The sequence below is a fragment of the Sturnira hondurensis genome, unplaced genomic scaffold, assembly GCF_014824575.4.
Source record: "Sturnira hondurensis isolate 20B ecotype Veracruz unplaced genomic scaffold, ASM1482457v3 Scaffold0004136, whole genome shotgun sequence".
Classification (NCBI taxonomy): domain Eukaryota; kingdom Metazoa; phylum Chordata; class Mammalia; order Chiroptera; family Phyllostomidae; genus Sturnira; species Sturnira hondurensis.
The window spans coordinates 8,730,910-8,750,093 of NW_028076767.1; the positions used below are offsets into that span (position 1 = coordinate 8,730,910).

The following is a 19,184-nucleotide window of genomic DNA, read 5'->3' on the forward strand; positions in this document are numbered from 1 at the left end:
CTGGCTGCCTCGTGTCATTTCACAGAAGACACTTGTACTGTATATTTGAGGTGAATGTTATGGTGGGCCGCCCAGGTTCCTTTCTTTCTCCCCTCATAACCAGAACTGTTGGTGACGGCTCTCTGATGCATCCTTCTCTGGGTATTGCTTGTAGGTCAAAAAGACCCACCTTTCCCAAGGTCATGCCCTTTCCTGGGGAATCTCACATGCAAAATCTTGTTGTTATGGGGGTATAAAATCCCAACTCCTTTGCCCAAGTTTAGGCCAACTCCAAGGGCCACCCCATCTCCAGAGTTCCCTGTGGAACAGGTTGAGGTCTTTGTTGAACTAGGTGGCAGCTCAACATCATCCTCTGCCCAGCTCTGATTCTTTCCATCTCCCAAAGGTGTTGATCCTGAAGATACCCTGACAAACTTCTTGCATGTACACCTCCATCTCAGAGTCTGCTTCTTAGGGAACCCAACCTGTGGTCCAGATAAGCAAACTCTAAAATGGTGTTTTTCTATCTGGGCCACCAGCAGTCTGGCCGCCAGTGAGGATCCTGTCACTGGTGGCACTAATAACTCCTACTGGGATATTGGGAGAAAGACACTGAAAGGCTGAGAGTGATTAATCACCATTAAAGGTAAAGTGTAAAAGCTGGACGGTATTCTTGGTTGTATATAGAGTCTCATGTGTGCAGCCAGAGAGCAAAACAAGCTGATGGTCCGTTGCTGGACATAACAGTAAGAGTAGCAGAACTCGAAAGTTGAACAGAATTTTCAGCCTCAGTGTGTCTCTTACAAAAAGTGAGTGCCCTGATTGGGAAGGATTGCTATGCCGAGAAATTGAACAAGGACATCAGGATTAGTGTGCTGAAGAAACTTGAAATCCTAGATTCCCCTGAGTCACCTGGGCTTAGAGAAGTGGCCTAATCCTCCTGTCATAAAAGTAGTGCTCCCTCTTTGCTTGAAGAAGATACACAGACCACTGACTTATAAGACAAAGGGTGCACCACTCTGTTTTCCTCTTGAACCCCAGACCAGTAACTGGGGTTAATTCATACATCACCTAGCCAAGGAAATGCTGGGCCTTCTAAGGGGGGAAAGAGATGCCTCAAAGGAGCCAAAGAATGTAAACAATATGTACCATCAGGAGTTGGGAGGTGACATAAGGTACTGAATTGAGGGTCCTAGATCAAGGCACAGGGAGGGGTAGGAGAACATGTTAGACAGGGAGGGTTTATCAATACAGCAGCACTATCCCACGATAAGGAATATCCTGACAAGGGTCCAGTAAGGCAGTGCTAACATTCTATTTAGTAGGATGGCTTTTAGGAACTCAGAGAAAGCAATGTCCCATGTTAAGTGGTGCAGAATGGCAAAACTACTGTGGGATATGGCATAAGGAGGAGTGAAAGGCTCAGAGAAGTGGGTATGCTAGAGTAGATATTGTATGCTAAGGCCAGAAAACTTAACAGATGACTATGCTCCCTGGGGTGGCTCAGAGAACATTCTGTTCCCTAAAGCAATAAGGAATGTGAGAGGGGTACCAGCATCACTGAACAGGACCAAGACTAAAGGGAGCCAAAAAACTCAGTAACCAAGATAAATAATTTATTTTGATATTAAAAAAATCAAAATTAATTCAAAATGTCCATGGTGAACAACATAGCCAAACTGTAAATGAAGACAGAATCAGTGTTACATAGTTTTTCTTATTGCCTCCTATATGGCTCAGCACATTGCTGTTACTCAAAGTGGCTGTCCTTTATAGGCCTCAGGTGAGAGCAGCAAAGTTACAGAGCTAAACTCTGTGATAGCAACCAGGATGGTGGGATCCCAAAATAGAGGCCAAGTGATAATGCTTAATTGTCAGGAGCAAGGTGAGCACAATTATAATTAGCACAAAGTCAAAATGGCTGCCTGGTGAAGCAGGGTAGTGGGGTCTGACCCATGGAAAGATATGGAGATGGTTAATGCAACAGGGTGTTCTTGGAGGCAAGATTGATGGGCAGCCTACAAAGGCATCACTCAACCTACACAACCAAGAGAAATCAAGGATGGATGCTCAGGGAACTGAAGACAGCTATTCCTGTTTGTTTAAAGTGGTTCTTGAACTAGTTTTCAGAGCTGTGCTAGTTTTCAGACATAGAACTATTTTATTTCAGACTATTTAGTTGAGAGAGAAGCTAGAGGAAGATGGACCAAAGACCATGTAATACCATGGTAAATATGTATTAATGAATCCCCTAGTACAAGGGTATCAAACTCATTTTCACCGGGGACCACATCAGCTTCACAGTTGCCTTCAAAGGGCCAAAATAATTTTAGGACTATATAAATGTAACTGGTCCTTAACTGTTAAGGAGTTGAAGTTACATTCAGCACTTTGAAAATGAGTTCAGCCCTGCCCTAGTACTTCTCCAAAGGTACCTGTCATTTGCCTTGGTAACTATATACTGGAAAGGTAAAATAAGCAAGTATTTTAAGTATTTTGAGGGCTGTGGATACAGTGTCCAAGTTGACAATGACATCCAAAGTGTCATAGTGGCCCCTGTTAGAGTGATGGTATATCAGGTCATAGCGCCCTTTTTAAAATTCCCAAATGTATAATTGGAATGAACTTAGAAGTTAGCCAAACTCTCGGCTGGTTCCTTGTCCTGTGGAATAAGAACATATGGGGAAGGCTACTGAATAGCTTCCCTGTAATACTGCAAAATAGTATCATATCCTAGGAAATATTATAGATTATTGCCTTAAGATGTAAGGAATGCAGACTTCTGGCCAAGATGGAGGTGTAGGTGGAAATACTGTGTCTCCTCCCACAACCAAAATTAAGGACAACAAAGATTTAGAAACAAAAACAACCAGAACAGCAGAAAATTGAACTGTACAGAAGTCCAACAACCATTCATCCATATCAGTAAGAGGGGTGGAGTCAGTGGCTGGTGGAGAGCAGTCTAGGCAGGAAAAAGTAGTGGCTAATGGACCCAGGCAGGCAGTGGCTCAGGGCTAGCTGATCCATTGAGGTGCGAAAGGTGGCTGGCCGACTGTGGACACACATTCGTGTGAGACAGACTGTGCAACCCAGGGCCCCAGCTATGGGAAATAAACCCTAAAAGCACCAATTGAAAACACTTGTGGGGGGCCAAGATGCCAGGAGAGACTCCCAGCCTCAAAGGAGAGTTTGTGGGAGAGACCCACAGGGTCCTAGAATGTAAACAAGCCCACCCACCTGGGAACCAGCACCAGAATGGCCCAATTTGCTTCTGGGAAGTGGCAGCGGGAACCGAAATCCAAGAGAGCAGAGCAAGCACCATTGTGACCTCTCTGATCCCGCCCCCATATACAGAGTCACAACCCAGCGACTTGGGTTGCCCCGCCCTGGTTGAACACCTGAGACTCCGCCCCTCATACCTAACAGGTGCGACCAGACCAACAAATTATGGCTCAAACGGAAGAACAAATCAAAGCCCCAGAGCCAATACTTTTAAGTGACCAAGAGATAGCCAACCTATCAGATGCACAGTTCAAAACACTGGTGATCAGGATGCTCACAGAACTGGTTGACTTTGGTTGGAAATTAGATGAACAAATGAAGGCTACACTAAGGGAAATGAAGGAAAATGCACAGGAAATCAATAGTGATGGAAGGAAAACTGGGTCTCAAATCAATGGAGAGGACCAGAAGGAAAAAAGAAACAACCAAAAAGAAAAGAATGAAGAAACAAGAATTCAAAAAATGAGGAGAGGCTTAGGAACCTCCAGGATATCTTTAAACATTCCAACATCCAAATTATAGGGGTACCAGAAGGGAAAGAGGAAGAGCAACAAGTGGAAAAGTTATTTGACCAAATAATAAAGGGGAACTTCCCCAATCTGGCAAAGGCAATAGACTTCCAGGAAATCTAGGAAACTCAGAGAGTCCCAAAGAAGTTGGACCCAAGGAGGAACACACCAAGGCACATCATAATTACATTGCCCAAGATTAAAATGAAGGAGAGAATTCTAGAAGCAGTAAGAGATAAGGGGACACTCACCTACAAAGACATTCCCATCAGACTGTCAGCTGATTACTCAAAAGATACCTTACAGGCAAGAAGGGGCTAGAAAGTATTCCACGTCATGAAAGGCAAGGACTTACATCCAAGATTGCTCTATCTAGCAAAGCTTTCATTTAGAATGGAAGGGTAGATAAAGTGCTTCTCAGATAAGATCAAATTCAAGGAGTTCATCATCACCAAGCCCTTATTATATGAAATGTGAAAGAGACTTATCTAAAGAAAAGAAGATAAAAAATATGAACAGTGAAAGGACAGCAAACTTAGTTGTTAACTACTACACTCAAAACAAAAGCAAACTAAGCAGACAGCTAGAACAGGAGTGGAGCCATAGAAATGGAGATCACATAGAGGGTTAGCAACTGGGGATTGGGAGGAGGAGAAGGGGGGAGAAAGTACAGAGATTAAGTAGCATAGAAGGTAGGTAGAAAATAGACGGGGAGGGCAAGAGTAGTGTGGGAAATGTAGAAGCTAAAGAACTATGACACATGGACATGAACTAAAGGGGGGAATGTGGGTGAGAGGTGGTGTGCACGGTGGAGGGGAATTAAGGGGGGGGAATGGGAAACTGTAATGGCATAATTAATAGAATATATTATTTTAAAAAGATGTAGGAATGCAAAGATGGTGATCCCCATCACATCTACACTGAAGTCTGGTCCTTTCCATGGTTACACTAATCCTAGAGGATGACCATGAACTATCACAAATTCAATTAAGTAGTTCCTCAATTGCAGTTGCTTTGTCAGATTATGGTATTTAAACATTCTAAGCCTAAATCTAAATCTATTTAGATTAACATGACCTAAAGTACATGGTAAGCAGGTATTGATGATAGGAGTTGTTTTCCATTCATAGCAATAGAGAGGATTTTAAACTGCATTCTCTTAGGCTGAGCAACAGTATACATTTTAAGTTTTACCACTGGGTTATGTTAATTCTCCCATAATATATCAATTCAACTTTATCATAATATAGTCTTAAGGGACCTGGGCATCTGGACATAGATGGGCAGCAAGATATAATTAATCCTTTGTATTGATGGCATTGTGTCAATCGTATTAATCAGACTAGATGACCAGGAAATGGTACATACATTGGAGGCCTTGGAAAGACACACATGCTCCAGAGGGTGGGAGATAACCCCAATGAAAATTAAGGGTCTGCTCCATTAGTGGTATTTTTTAGGGCAGGATTTCTCAGCATTGGCACTATTGACATTCTGTGCCAGGAAATTCTTTGCTGCTGAGAGCTTTTGTGCCCAACGTGGGATGTGGAGTGGTATCCCTGGTCTTTAGACACCAGTAATCTAAGTTGCTTTAGGTGTTACAGTCCAGCTCAGAGAGAAAGACATATAGAAAGAATTATAATACAAAGTGGTTAGGGTAGTTAGAGAGACATGTTTGTGGTATTTTAGAAGCCACACAAATGTCAAAGCAGGCTATCTATATCTCACTCATAGGGTGACATTTCCTGGTTAGGGTGACACAGGGTCAGTCTTACAGGACGAGAAGGAGTCAGCCAGGTGAAAGACAGTTGAGGGTATAGAGGTAGGATTAGGAAGGAGGACACTTCAGAATAAAAGATGGAGTCTCTAGACATTGCCAAGTATCCCTGGGAGACAAAATCATTCCCAGATGAGAATCACTGATTTAGGGACATACTGGCCTGGGGCATGCCTGGATATCTCCAAAGTAAAGGAAAAACTATTGCATCTTATACCTCCCACCACTAAGAAGGAAAAGTACTATGCCTTGTAGGTCTCTTTGGGTTTTTGGTGGCATCAAAAACTGCTGGCTTTGTACTGTTGCAAGTGTTGTTACTATTGCCAACTTATCTAGGTTGACCCTGGTACCTACCTACAACAGAAAACCTGTCACTCACCCAAGGACTCTATTCTGCCCAACATCCCTTCCTTACCTTTCACAAATCCTACTATTTCTCTGGTGCTGATAAATTCCTATCTTCCTCTATCACCTACCTATTTCTTAGTTCAGCTAGAGACAACAGCTAGCCTAAACTGAATCATTAGTGGCAGTGTTTCCAGCTCTTGTGTGGTACATGTCTTTGAAAATGCAGTAACAAAAATTATGTGGCAGGTCTCTTTGTATCAGCTAACAGGCAGTACAGAGCAGGAAAGTTTAGAAGATTTCTTCATCCACTGTTTAGTCATTCATTCGTTCATTCATTCAACAATGTATTGTAGCACTGCCAGCTATCACTGGTACCTGGACTTATCTCTGCTATTTCCTCCCCTTACTCCACTCTAGAAACACCAACTTTCTTGCTGTTCTTGGAACATCCCAAATTCATTACCGTCTTGGCATTCTTTTTTTATTATTGAGTAGCATTTCATCATATATATGTGTGTATATATATATATGAGATATATACATACATGTATATATATATAATCTTATTTATCTACTCATGTATTGATGGACACCTAGGTTGCTTCCATATTTTGGCTATTGTAAATAATGCTGCCATGTACATAGGGATGCATATATCTTTTCAAATTAATGTCCCCCCACTTTGGATAAATACCTAGAAAGTATTATTGCTGGATCATATAACAGCTTTATTTTTAACTTTTTGAGCAGTCTCCATACTATTTTCTATAGTGGCTGCACCAATTTGCAGGTCCCGAACAGTGTGCAAGTGTTCTCTTTTCTCTTCATCCTCACCAGCACTTGTTATTTTTTTTTAATTTTGTTTATTTTTAGAGAAGGGGAAGAGAGGAAGAAAGAGAGGAAGAGAAACATTGATGTGAGACACATGGATCACGTTGATTGGTTGCCTCTTGTACTTGACCTGACAAGGATGGAACCTGCAACCTAGGCAAGTGCTCTGACCTGGAATTGAACTGGTGACCCTTTGCTTTGTAGGACGACGCCCAACCAAATGAGCCACACCCACCAGGGCTACTTGTTGGTTTTTTAATAGCCATTCAAAAAGTGTTATGTGAGGTGTTATCTCATTGTGGTTTTGATTGGCATTTCCCTGATTAATGATGTTGAACACTTTTTATATATCTGTTGGCCATTTGTATGTTTTCTTTGTCCTCTGTGCATTTAAAATTTGGATTATTTGGGGGGGTTGGTGTTAAATTGTATGAATTCCTTACTTATTTTTATGTTAATCACTTATTGGGTATATTATTTGTGAATATGTTCTCCAATTCAGTAGGTTGTCTTCATTTTGTTGTTTTTTTTTGAGATTAGGAAAAGCCAGCCTCCAAGTGCCCCTGATTAAAAAGAAGAAATGGGCTCTGGCTGGTGTAGCTCAGTGGATTGAGCAGGGTCCTGTGAACCACACAATCGTGGTTCGATTCCCAGTCAGGGCACATGCCTGGGTTGCAGGCCAGTTCCCAGCAGGGAACTCACAAGAAGCAACCATACATTGATATTTCTCTCCGTCCTTTCCTCTCTAAAATAAATTAAAAAAAATTAAATATATATATTTTATTGATTATACCATTACAGTTGTTCTATTTCCCCCCTTCACTCCCCTCCACCCGCACAAAATAAATAAAATATTTTTTTTAAAAAAAGAAGAAATGGGAAACAGCTCAAGTGCTCATCAGTAGGTAAGAGGATAAAAAAGCTGTGGTACAGTCCTGGTCAGTGTGGTTCAATTGGTTGGAGGTCATCCTATACACCAAAGGGTTGTAGGTTCAGTTCCCAGTCAGGGCACATACGTGGATTGTAGGTTCAATCCCTGGTTTGGGTATTGTGGGTTCGATTCCCATCTGGGAGCATATGGGAGGTGACCAATTGGTGTTCCTCTCTCACACTCATATTTCTTTCTCTCTCTCCCCCTCCCTCTCTAAAAGCAATGAAAAAATGTCCTCAGGTGAGGATTGAAATAAAAAAAGCTTTGTTAAATTCACACAGTGAATACTACATGGCCATAAAAAGAAAATCTTACCTTTTGCAAGAGCATGGATTGACCTGGAGATTATTATGCTAAGTAAAATAAGCCAATCAGAGAAAGACAAATACCATATGATCTCACTTATATGTGGAATCTAGTGAACAAAATAAACTGATGAACAAAATAAAAACAGGCATGGACACATGGAACAAACTGAGAGTTGTCAGAGGGGAGGAGGGAGGGAGTGACTGGATGAGGGATGGGGAAGGATTAGCCAAAGAACATATATGCATAACCCATAGACACAGACAACAGTGTGGTGATGGCCAGAGGGAAGGTGAGTGAATGTGGGCAAAGTGGGTGGAAAATGGGGACATTTGTAATAGTGTCAACAATAAAAGTCAAAAAAATCTATATATAGAAAATAATAAAAAAGAACAGATTTTCCTTTAAATTAAATGTCATTACTGTCAATTGTCCAGGTTATAAAAAAAAAGTGGGATACAGCCCTGGCTGGTGTGGCATAGTGGGTTGAGTGCAAGCCTGCGAACTGGGGGAATATCACCAGTTCGATTCCTGGTTGGGGCAGGTGCCTGGGTTGCAGGCCAGGTCCCCAGTACCAGGCACATGAAAGGCAGCCACATATTGATGTTTCTTTCCCTTCTCCTCTCTCTAAAAATAAATAATAAAATATTTTTAAAGTGGGGTACAGATCACCCCTTCTTACTTTTGAATCAAAAAGCCTCACCAGAAAAGGGTATAAAAGCCTAATTAACAGCCATATTATTTATTAACATTTGAAAACCCTGTTTTTTCTTACTGATTATCCAAGTCAGTTTTATTAAAGCAGATTAGTCTTTAGGAGACTAAGAGAAAGAGTCTCCCTTGATCTCATGCAAAATCTCTTATATCTCAATATCCCATATATGTCCTTGACCATAAAGCCAACTTAATATGTAGGTACCAAGAGAAATAGGTACATAGTACAAAGTGGCCAGCCCCTGCAGCTTCTCTTCATCTTAGAAAGATAAAAGAATGTGATGCTTACTTTGTAGATACTTTTCCTAACTTTAACATACCTTTTCTGTTTATTAGAATAATACATGCTTAGAGAATACATGAAAAATACCAAAAATAGTAGAGAAAAAACACTCATAATTCCATGATTCATAAACATCCATTATTAACATTTTTGGTGAATTTCCTTTGCATATATGTCTTACCTGTGATCACCTGGTATACATGAATTTATCTTTTTTTAAAACTATTTTATTTATTTTTTTAGATAGGGGAAGGGTGGGAGAAAGAAAGGGAGAGAAGCATCAATGTGTGGTTGCCTCTTTAGCGCCTCCCCCAGCAACCTGCCTCACAACCCAGGCGTGTGCCCTGGCTGGGAATTGAACCTGAGACTGTCCACTGAGGCACACCAGCCAGTGCTACTTTTTTTTTAATAACCGAAATGCAGCATCCTTGTGATTCTTTTTGTCAATATGAATTCTTTCAGTTTGTTGGTTATTGATGGATGATAGCACCCTTTTCCCCTTTTCATTAATTTACCTATTTTAAAATGTGCTATTCTTTAAAAATATGCTATTCTATGTATATAAAAGAATGTAATCTATGTGTAGGTTATAAATCATTCTGTGTAAGGAATATCTGTGGACCCTCTGCCAATCCAACAAGTAGAATTTATTAGTGATTTGCATGATAATCTACAGTTTTCTTATTTCATCCTTTCTCCTCCAACTATGCTTTCAAGTTTAAAACAAGCAAATTAAATTGAAAATTTAACTCTTTAAATTGATTTTTTTCATTGATGCCAATAAAAATCCCACTTTTTACTTAAAAGTCTCTGCCAAGTATTTGTATTGAGTCTATCACACAGGGTACACACTGTTTTCTTTGTGTTGGCTGTAAACTAGACCTGTTATCCTAGGCTACTTCCTGTACCAAATTCCCTTTTGAAAGTTTTGTTCTTTTTCAACTCCAAGGTCCAAGGCCAGAGTGACAGTACAAGCTTATTCTAGTATAAATTGATGTACAGAAAAAGAAAAAAATGACCTCCCTATTTATTTTTTTTTTTAATTCATGATTTAGGAATGACGTTTAGGATTGAGAGGCATTTTACCATTGTTAATGCTGACGACCAGTGGTTTTCTAAGAACCTATAAAAGTGAAAAGGCTTTAAATAAGGATTGCAAAGTGGGAGGCTGGGTGGAGAGAGGCAAAGAGGAAAAAATTAGTAGTATAAATAATAAAATGCGTTCTTTTAAAAAGGGTGACAGAGTTCCTGCTGCATAACTTAGTGACGGGGCGGCCTTGCACGTTTTGTATATACTCCCTGCCCTAGTTTTTCTCGTTTTAAAGTGGGATTAGCAACAATTTGCCCGCTCCACTGGTCTTTCTGAGGTTCTATAGTGTTTGGGAATATGTCGTAAACAAAACTCCTCCCCAAATGGTAATTACTTAAAAAAAAAAAACGACCTTGAATTAAAGCGCGAAGGATGAGACTTCCATAACTAAATACTGCACCAGCTGAGACATGCTATTTTGTCCGATTCCCAGACGCCTTTCCGGGAATTTGGATAAATTCCCGGGAAGGCGATAGAAGGTCCGAAGTTTTTTCTATCCCTAAAAGCTGTTTTCTGTAGGGGCTGCCTTTAACTGACCTTGTGGATTCCATTTTAACCCACCACCAAATTATTCACTTAAAGGCAATACGGTTTATTCAGCCAGTCCCCTTTCGGATCACCACGAAACCTGCCTCACGGCCTAATTCCGGCTCTGCCCCCGACCCACAATGCACCTCTCTGTTTAATCCAGGTAGCTGCTGTCACGTGTTACTCCACGAAGCGCGTTCGCGCTTAGCACATGCGCAGAGGTCAGCCCACAGCTATTTTTCTCCGTGGCAGCGGGGACGAGCGGAAGTTCTTGGGAGCGCCAGTTCCGTCTGTGTGTTCGAGTGAACAAAATGGCGAAGATTGCCAAGACTCACGAAGGTAAGCGGTTTTCCACTAGTTACATGTTTTTCCGGCTGCTCAGCCTGCTAAAGGTCTGTCTTTATGGGTTTCTGCCTCCTTCTGTGGTTTCTTTTGTGGGGGCCGAGCTCTCTCTTCAGAGCCCAGGTCGTTTCCTCGGCGCCAGCCGCGCAGGCCACTGCCCCGCGTAATGGCGTCCTACTTTTACACCCCCGACAGGCTCTTTGTTCCGTGTTTGGCTGCTGCTACTTCAGCGTTGCTTCTCTTCTCTGACCGTAGGGCCTTGTTTAAACGGCTCGCTAAGGAGGATTTTAGGACAGGGCCCCGGGAAAAGGGCGTGGGAGCAAAGTCTCACTTGTCTCTGGGAACTGTCGTCGGCATAGTTTTGTGCATTGGAGAGTCAGAACAGCAACTGAAATACGGCATCGCTTTTCGGGCAGCCCTAAGTCTAGTTTAGTCAAACCGAGGCCCATCACTTTCAGTCTTGGCTGATTTGTGTCTTCAGGCATTTAAGATAACTTTTTTTTGGTATGAAATGATTTGGGAATAAAATACCCCCCCACCCCACCCCCATTGATTACTTTTAGTATAATCTTTTCCTTTGGAGACTGATTATTTTTGAAAGAGGGAAAGATGCCTTTTTATTAATGGATAAAGCTTTCGAGGTAGTTGATCGTTTTATGGAATACGGCGTATACAAAATAAGGAAAATGTTGGGAATAGGTTAGAGTTCATTAGGGAGTATCCAGAAATGACAAGAAATAGGGTCACTTTTTAGAAAAGATGAGGCATGGGGAATTGGAGCTGCAATCCTTGTTCTCTGACTTGGAATCTGAAATTTTCATCAAACACGAGGTTTCCAAGAGAATCAGTTACTTCACACGTCCTTTCTGGGTACGTGGCTGGATATTAGTCTGTGACAGGTGATAAAGACTAAGGCCATCAAAAGTTTTACAGTCTACTGGGGAAACGTGTATACATTTTCGTTGTTTTACAAGGCGGGTGAATGCTTAACTAGAAGTATAAGCAGCATGTTCTGGGAACCTGCGTAATGGAGTGATTAATTTATGCCTAGAGCTAATTCATAGAGGCGGTGACTTGTCTTTGGTCAAAAGGATCATTTGTTTTAAATTAAGGGAGGACATTTGAGCCGGATAGAGCGTCTTGTAACGAGGCAGGGAGTCATGAAAGGTGTTGGGAGAGTGCCCTGTGGTAGGAAAAAAGTACATGAATAGGAAAGGTGATTAGGACCAGAATGTGAATGGCATTGAATAGTTCTCACCTAAAGGAACTGAAGTCCAGCTTTTTGCCATTTATGAAACATGCTAATGAGTTGACAGTGATTTGAATATTTTTAATGTTAGGTATTTAAACTTTACACACTGTTTTAACCTAGAAGTGTTTATAGGTACTTACTTTTCTATCTTTGGAATATCTCAGCCATTCTTTTTGCAAAGTAATTAGAAAATATAAAGATACTGCTATTTTTATTCATTTGGGACATTTTATGTCTTTGATTACATGTTTATTGGTATCTTCATAATAAGGTACTTTTGGACAAGAAAAGTTCTGATCAGTTTTCCTGCAAGTTAGAAACCCAGTTAAAAGCTTTGGGCTGTAGAAGATTGAAATTAACTGGCCAAAATTGCTGTTTTATTTGGGTTTATGCTTTTAACTGGTGCTGTATTAGAACATTCAGTTTAACATCTGAGCACCGTCTGTGTACAAGACACTGTTCATCACTATGGCGTATAGACAGGGTGGTAAATGTTTAGTAGAAATACACATAGTATTTACATAGTTTCTTGTTCCTTTACTGTCATTTCCATGGAGAACTTAAGTCTTTCATGGCCCATGTCTGTTTTCACTTTAAGCCATCTCTGATAACCTGGAGTAGAATTAGGTGTGTGTGGTTTTTTGTTTGTTTGTTTTGTTTTTATGCTAGCTACTAAAGCATTATAGAAATCTTTATTATATTACTTAGAGTGTTCTATTATGTTAAAATTTTCTTTTTTACTTGGAGATTGTTGTGGGCAAGAACTGTACTTTAGTATCCCCCGATACCTGGTGCATAATGGGTGCTGAATATTTTACCAACATTTATTGAGATGAATTTGTACTGGAATTATTAAAGGGGTTTTACTGAAAGGGGACACTTACAGTGAACTTTGAATGATTGAGTAGGTTTGGACAAACTTATTTGGCTGAGATAAGTGGGAAGTAGGACTTATTCATATATTGGAAACCTCCAGCTGAGAGGAAGAAGTGTTACATTAGCATCAGAATAGGGAAGGCTTTGAATGCTGAGGTAGGTTTGACTCTGGCTTTCCATGGACTACGGAAGTGCCCTCTCCTTCTCCCAGGTAACAAGTTAATTTCTGTATTTTAGGAAAGTCATTGGTTGCAGTATCAAGGATGACTTAACAGGGAGTAAGAGCAACCATTCTTCCTTAAGCAGTTGAGGTATTCTTAGAGGGGAAAGGGGTAAGGATCATCAATGTGTGAAAGAAACGCCATTTGGCTACCACACTGGTCAGACCATTTCATTTTTATTTTTTATATTTTTATCCTTACCTGAGGAAGTGCTTATTGATTTGAGAGGGGCGGGGAGAGAAACGTAGATTGGTTGCCCTTCACACATGATGGAGCCTGCAACCCAGGCGTGTGCCCTGGCTGAGAATTAAACCCATGACCTTTTGGTTAACAGGACTGCCATCCAAACAACTGAGCCACACCAGCCAGAATGTGCTGCATTAGTGGTTTGTACTTGAGATTTGTGAGGTAAATAATACTGTATTTAAATTGGAGTGTAGTTTATTGTTGTACCTTCCTATGTGGTTCTTCTCACAGGCTATTACTTCGCACCATGAGCCAAACTGATAATTTTTTTCCTTCACTGCCCTGTCCTTTTAAATATTTCCATTAGGGATCAGCCCTTAACATCCTCTTTAACCAACACTGACCACCAACCTTGGTCAGTGTGGCATATGCTTTCCAGTACCGAAATACAAAAACAGCTAGGCTTATTCAAATATAATCTTTTGGACCTTTTTATATGTTAGATGGTGTCAAATGTATACAATTATTGGTGTACATAATCTTGCTATCCAGCAGTTCTTTAGATATTGCTGATTTTGGCAAATGAAGGAACACTTTTGTTTTGGAAAGAGGAAAATGGATTATCTGAAAATTACCCTGGCTTGTTTTGCCACTAATCCTTGAATAGGTTTATTTTTAGCATCACAAAGCTGAAAAGTTTCTTCCCCCTAATTATTTGCCGAATGGCTGGAATAGTTATTTTTCTGCATTTTCAGAGATTTTTATTTTCCTGTGTTCAGATAGTTACTGCTTTGTAGACTTTTTTTATTCTTTTTTTTAAGAGAGAGAGGAAGGGAGGGAGAAAGAGCATTGTTGTGAGAGAGAAACATTGATTCGTCGGCCTCTATACGAACCCAGACCAGTGACCAAACCTGCAAGCCAGATAGATATGTGCCCTGACTGGATTGAGAATCGAACCAGTGATCTTTCGGTTTTCAGGATGGTGCCCAGCCAACTGAGCCACACTAGCTGGGGCTTTGTAGACTTCAGTGTGAATGTTACTAAAAGAAAATAAAAAGGTAAAAAGGTTGCTTAAAGATGTTTTTTTTTTTTTAAGATTTTATTTATTTACTTTTAGAGAGTGGGGAAAGGGGAGAGAGGGAGAGAAACATCAGTGTTGCCTCTTACACACCATACTGGGGACCTGGCTCACAACCCAGGCATGTGCCCTGACTGGGAATTGAACCGGCGACCCTTTGGTTCACAGGCCCACGCTCAGCCCACGCTGAGCTATATATCAGCCAGGGCTGCTTAAAGATTTTTATTTTATTTATTTTTTAAATTTTATTTATTTATTTTCAGAGAGAGGGGAAGGGAAGGAGAGAAGGAGAGAAATATCAATGTGTGGTTGCCTCTCATGTGTCCCCCACAGGGAACTGGCCTGCAACCCAGGCATGTGCCCTGACTGGGAATTGAACCGCGATCCTTTGCTTCGCAGGCCCGCGCTCAATCCACTGAGCTACACCAGCCAGGGCAGTAATTTTTAAGTAAATGAAAAGTGGCAGTGAATGAATGAATGAATGAATGGAGATTTCTAATGGTCTTACAGATTTATTAATTTACACTTAATTAATGTCTACTAGGGAAATATTTGTTCTCTGGTAGTTGAAAATATTCTTAAGATCAGAATTCCCCTCCAAAAATAGGGAAATTACAGTTGAATGACATTTCTTTTCTGTAGATTATTGGAGCAAATTTAGTTTTTAAAATGTATGTTTCTCTCCTAACATTTAGAAGATTTTTACCTTATCTAATCAATTAACAAGATTAGTAAGGCCAGAAAAGTGAAAAAATGACAAAGGTTCAGAGGAGTTGGAACTTTTGAGGTTGAAAATATTCTATAAAAGAGCTAAATTTTTTTGTTTATGTGTAGCACAGGACTCCATTTGGAACGCGAGAGCATTTATTCTTTGTTGCATTGTGGTCAGAAGTCTTGGTTTCAAGGAGCTAGAAGAAAGAACCAAGAATGAAAAAAGGGGTGATGCTTAAGAAAACCATGCTTAATTTTTTTCAACTTTACATTGATGACTACAAATATATGCAAACTAGAATAGTGAAATGAACCCCCATGTTGCACCCATCACCTAACTTTAAAAGTTACAAACTTAGGGCCTGCCCTGGCTGGTGTGGCTCAATGGATTGAGTGCCAGCCTGCGAACCAGAGGGTTGCTGGCTCCATTCCTGATCAGGGCACATGCCTGGGTTGCAGGCCAGGTCCCCAGTGAGGGGCATTGGAGAGGCAACCAATACTGATGTTTGTCTCGCTTTCATTTCTGCCCCCCACCGCCGTCTCAAAAAATAAATGAATGAATGAATGCTAGGACCAGTTTTGTTTGATCTGTGTACAGGGCCCTTCTACCTTTCCTGTTACTGTGAAGCAAATTCTAGATGTATCATTTTATGTGTATATTTTTCAGTGTGTATCTCTAAAATTTTATTGCAACTAAAATTAATAAAATATTCAGTGTTGAATTTTGCTAATTGCCTTATAAATATTTTTTTTCAGTTTGTTTGAGTCAAGTTACAAATAAAGTCTGTATATTGTGAACAGTCTTAAGTCTTCATGTTCCTCCTCCATCTCTTTTTCTTTTTCCTTGTAATTAATTTGTTGCAGTACTTTTTTTGTCCTGTAGAATTTTCCAGTCTGGAGAGAAAGGCAAGAGAGCAGTAAAAACATCCAGGATTACTTCTTAGCCTCTCCTACCACTTCAGATGCAATCAGGATGCCAGGAGGCCTACAGCAAGGGAATCTTCAAGAAAATCATTGGCTTTAGGAATGAACTCAGTTCTGAAATCCTGCTTAAGGTTTAGGCTAGACTAGTCATGGGAAGGAAATATAACCAGACTTGCAAATTCAGATACTCTCCCATTGTAATTTTCATGGCCATGAATATACTTGCACCATTTTTAAACAAGCTTAACTTCCACTTGAAATGGTTTTGTATGAGGAGTCCCAGTGATACATGCACTCTAATTTAGAATACCACTTTAAGAAGAACCTCACCCATGAGAATTTACCCCCAAGGTTTTTCCTTGAGTGAGGCTCTTTGGTAAATATAAGTCTAATGCTAAACTAGTACTTTGACTTCTAGTCTAAGACTTTTTAAAACCACTTTCAGACTATTCCAACTCTGGGGATTTGAAGGACTACCCATAACTTCAATTTTAGGATTCCAAATCTACTGTCAAGATAGAGAATCCCTGCTTTCTTTTTAAGTGTTCATCATCAGTAACCAAGAGTCCTAGCATATTCCCCCTCCCCCAGCTTTACTAAAGATGGGGGTTTGGAGGAGCAGAAGTAAGGTCTTCATCCAGAAAATAAGGTAATTTACAAATCCACATTAATTATTTCTACCTCCACACACTTTTTTTAACACCATGAAACAAATTTTACTAATTTGACCTGTTTTTCATTTTACTTGTTTTGTTAATCTCTCCATTTCATCTCAAATTTATTCTTCCTCTGTTGTACACCATGGTACATTTCTTCTCTGCGAATCAAAAGGACTTTCTAAGTTTTTTTACAACATTAAAAATACACTTTTGATAAGACACTGCAATCCTGTTCCTAGGTTTTTACCCAAGTGATATTAAAATTTACGTTCTTATAAAAACCTGTACACCAATGTTTGCATCAGCCTTATTGATAATCTGTACAAACTTCAGACAACCTGAATGGCTTTAAAGAGAATGGATAAACACAGTGTAGTACAGTGTAATACTACTTGGTAATAGGCACAGATTACTGATAGCCAAAACACAGCAAGACTGAAATCTTCATGGGTTCACATGGACTAGAGAGCACCAGCTCTTGGCAGTCAATCTTTTGTGTGACCTCTAGGAGGTCCTAGTCTCTTGTGCAGTCAGTGGTAGCAGATAGTATCCATTTTTATTTATCTTCACACTTTAATGCCTCAAACTCCAAGGACTCAAAATTTGAAAGGGATTAGGTGGGAACAGAGGATTTATGATGATTATAATTGAAGTAGCGGAAGATTAGTGTGAACATTTCCTTTCTCTGCCCCCTCAAGTCTTTTATTTAATATTTTGGGCCTCTGGTTATTCTTTTTGGTATGTTCTCATTTCTTTTTTATATATGGTAACACATTTTATGCATTGATCATTTGTTGTTTGAAATGATCTATTTGCTCATTTTTAGTCAGTTTGTATTTAAGAAGCTCTGGCCCCTGTGGCTTGGTTGGTATGTGTCCTGTACACGGCAAGGTTGCTGGTAGGATTTCTGGTCAGGGAACATACCTACGTTGCCAGTTTGATCCCCAGCCCTCTTGGGTGCTAATGGAAGGCAGCTGATCAATGTTTCTCTCATTCTCCCCATCCCCTGTCTCCTGCTCCTCTCCCCCTTCCCATCTTCCCCCTTTCCCCTCTCTAAGAATCAGTGAATATATCTTTGAGAAATTTAAAATTACAGCTTCTGGTATGAGGAATACCTGCATATCAGAAGCTATAATTCAGTGAGATAAATCAAAAAATAAGTAGATAGAAGAGAACTTTGTCTCTCTGAGATGTAAAACCTTTATAAAATTCGAAGCTGTGGAATTTCACAAACGGTTGCTGACATGGATGAGGGAGAGATAAATTTGGGAAATTACTTTTACAAGGTTGGAAATACATTTTTATTATGAAATAGTGTAACATACAGAAAGTGTAGGAAAAAATACAATGAACACAATGTAACCCATTGCCTAGCTTTAACAGTTGTTCTGGGTTTGGGATATGTTGTCTGAACCTTGTGGATATCACAACATTTATGCACATATGCTATAGTTTACAATGCATAAACAAAACCCACTTTTTCTCCATAGTTTCAAGCAAATACAGAAGTACTATACTTGGTTTGCATATAAACATTGAACTTATAAAACTTATATACATTTAGTAATGAACTCCCCATAGAATTAATTACCTATAAACAACTGCCTAGCCTCAGAAGACTTTGAGCTAGGTAATTTTCTTGCTAAATTTTGATGTAATAGGAATCCATTTGTGATATATATGGACTTGATATTAACACTAATTCAATAGTATCTTTCTAATTAGAAAACTTGGTTGCTAATCAGAACATTAAATCAGTAGGTAAAATTTAGTAGCTGAAGGTAGTTCTTTTTCTTTTTTTAAAATATATTTTATTGATTATACCATTATAGTTGTTCTATTTCTCCCCCTTCATTCCCCTGCACACCCCTCCCCCACCATTCCCCTCTTTAGTTTATGACCACTTGTTTCAAGTTCTTTAGATTCTATATTTCTGCTACTATTCTTGCCCTCCCCCTATTTTCTACCTACTGTCTATGCTATTTTCTGTACCTTCTCCACACTTCTCCTCCTCCCACTCCCCTGTTGCTAACCCTCCATGTGTTCTTCGTTTTCTATGGTTCAGCTCCTGATCTAGCTGTCCTCTTGGTTTGCTTTTGTTTTAGGTGTGGTTATTAATAACTGTGAGTTTGCTGTCCTTTCACTGTTCATATTTTTCATCTTTTTTCTTAGATAAGTCCCTTTAACATTTCATATAATAAGGGCTTAGTGATGATGAACTCCTTGAATTTGATCTTATCTGAGAAGCACTTTATCTGTCCTTCCATTCTAAATGAAAGCTTTGCTGGATAAAGCAATCTTGGCTGTAGGTCTTCGGAATACTTCCTTCCAGCTCCTCCTTGCCTGTAAGGTCTCTT

General features: G+C 39.9%; 1 protein-coding gene across 4 annotated transcripts in view; it reads left to right on the plus strand.

Moving 5' to 3' along the window:
• Nucleotides 1-19,184, plus strand: part of SF3B1 (splicing factor 3b subunit 1) — a 61,008-nt gene that overhangs the window by 14,395 nt on the left and 27,429 nt on the right. For all 4 annotated transcript variants that reach the window (XR_005066086.1, XM_037043697.1, XM_037043699.1 and 1 more), the window contains exon 2: nucleotides 10,742-10,917. Coding sequence is in view for 3 of the 4 variants with exons in the window: in XM_037043697.1 (XP_036899592.1) it covers nucleotides 10,890-10,917 (28 nt within the window). In the remaining variant the exon portion in view is untranslated. The remainder of the gene's footprint in view (nucleotides 1-10,741; nucleotides 10,918-19,184) is intronic.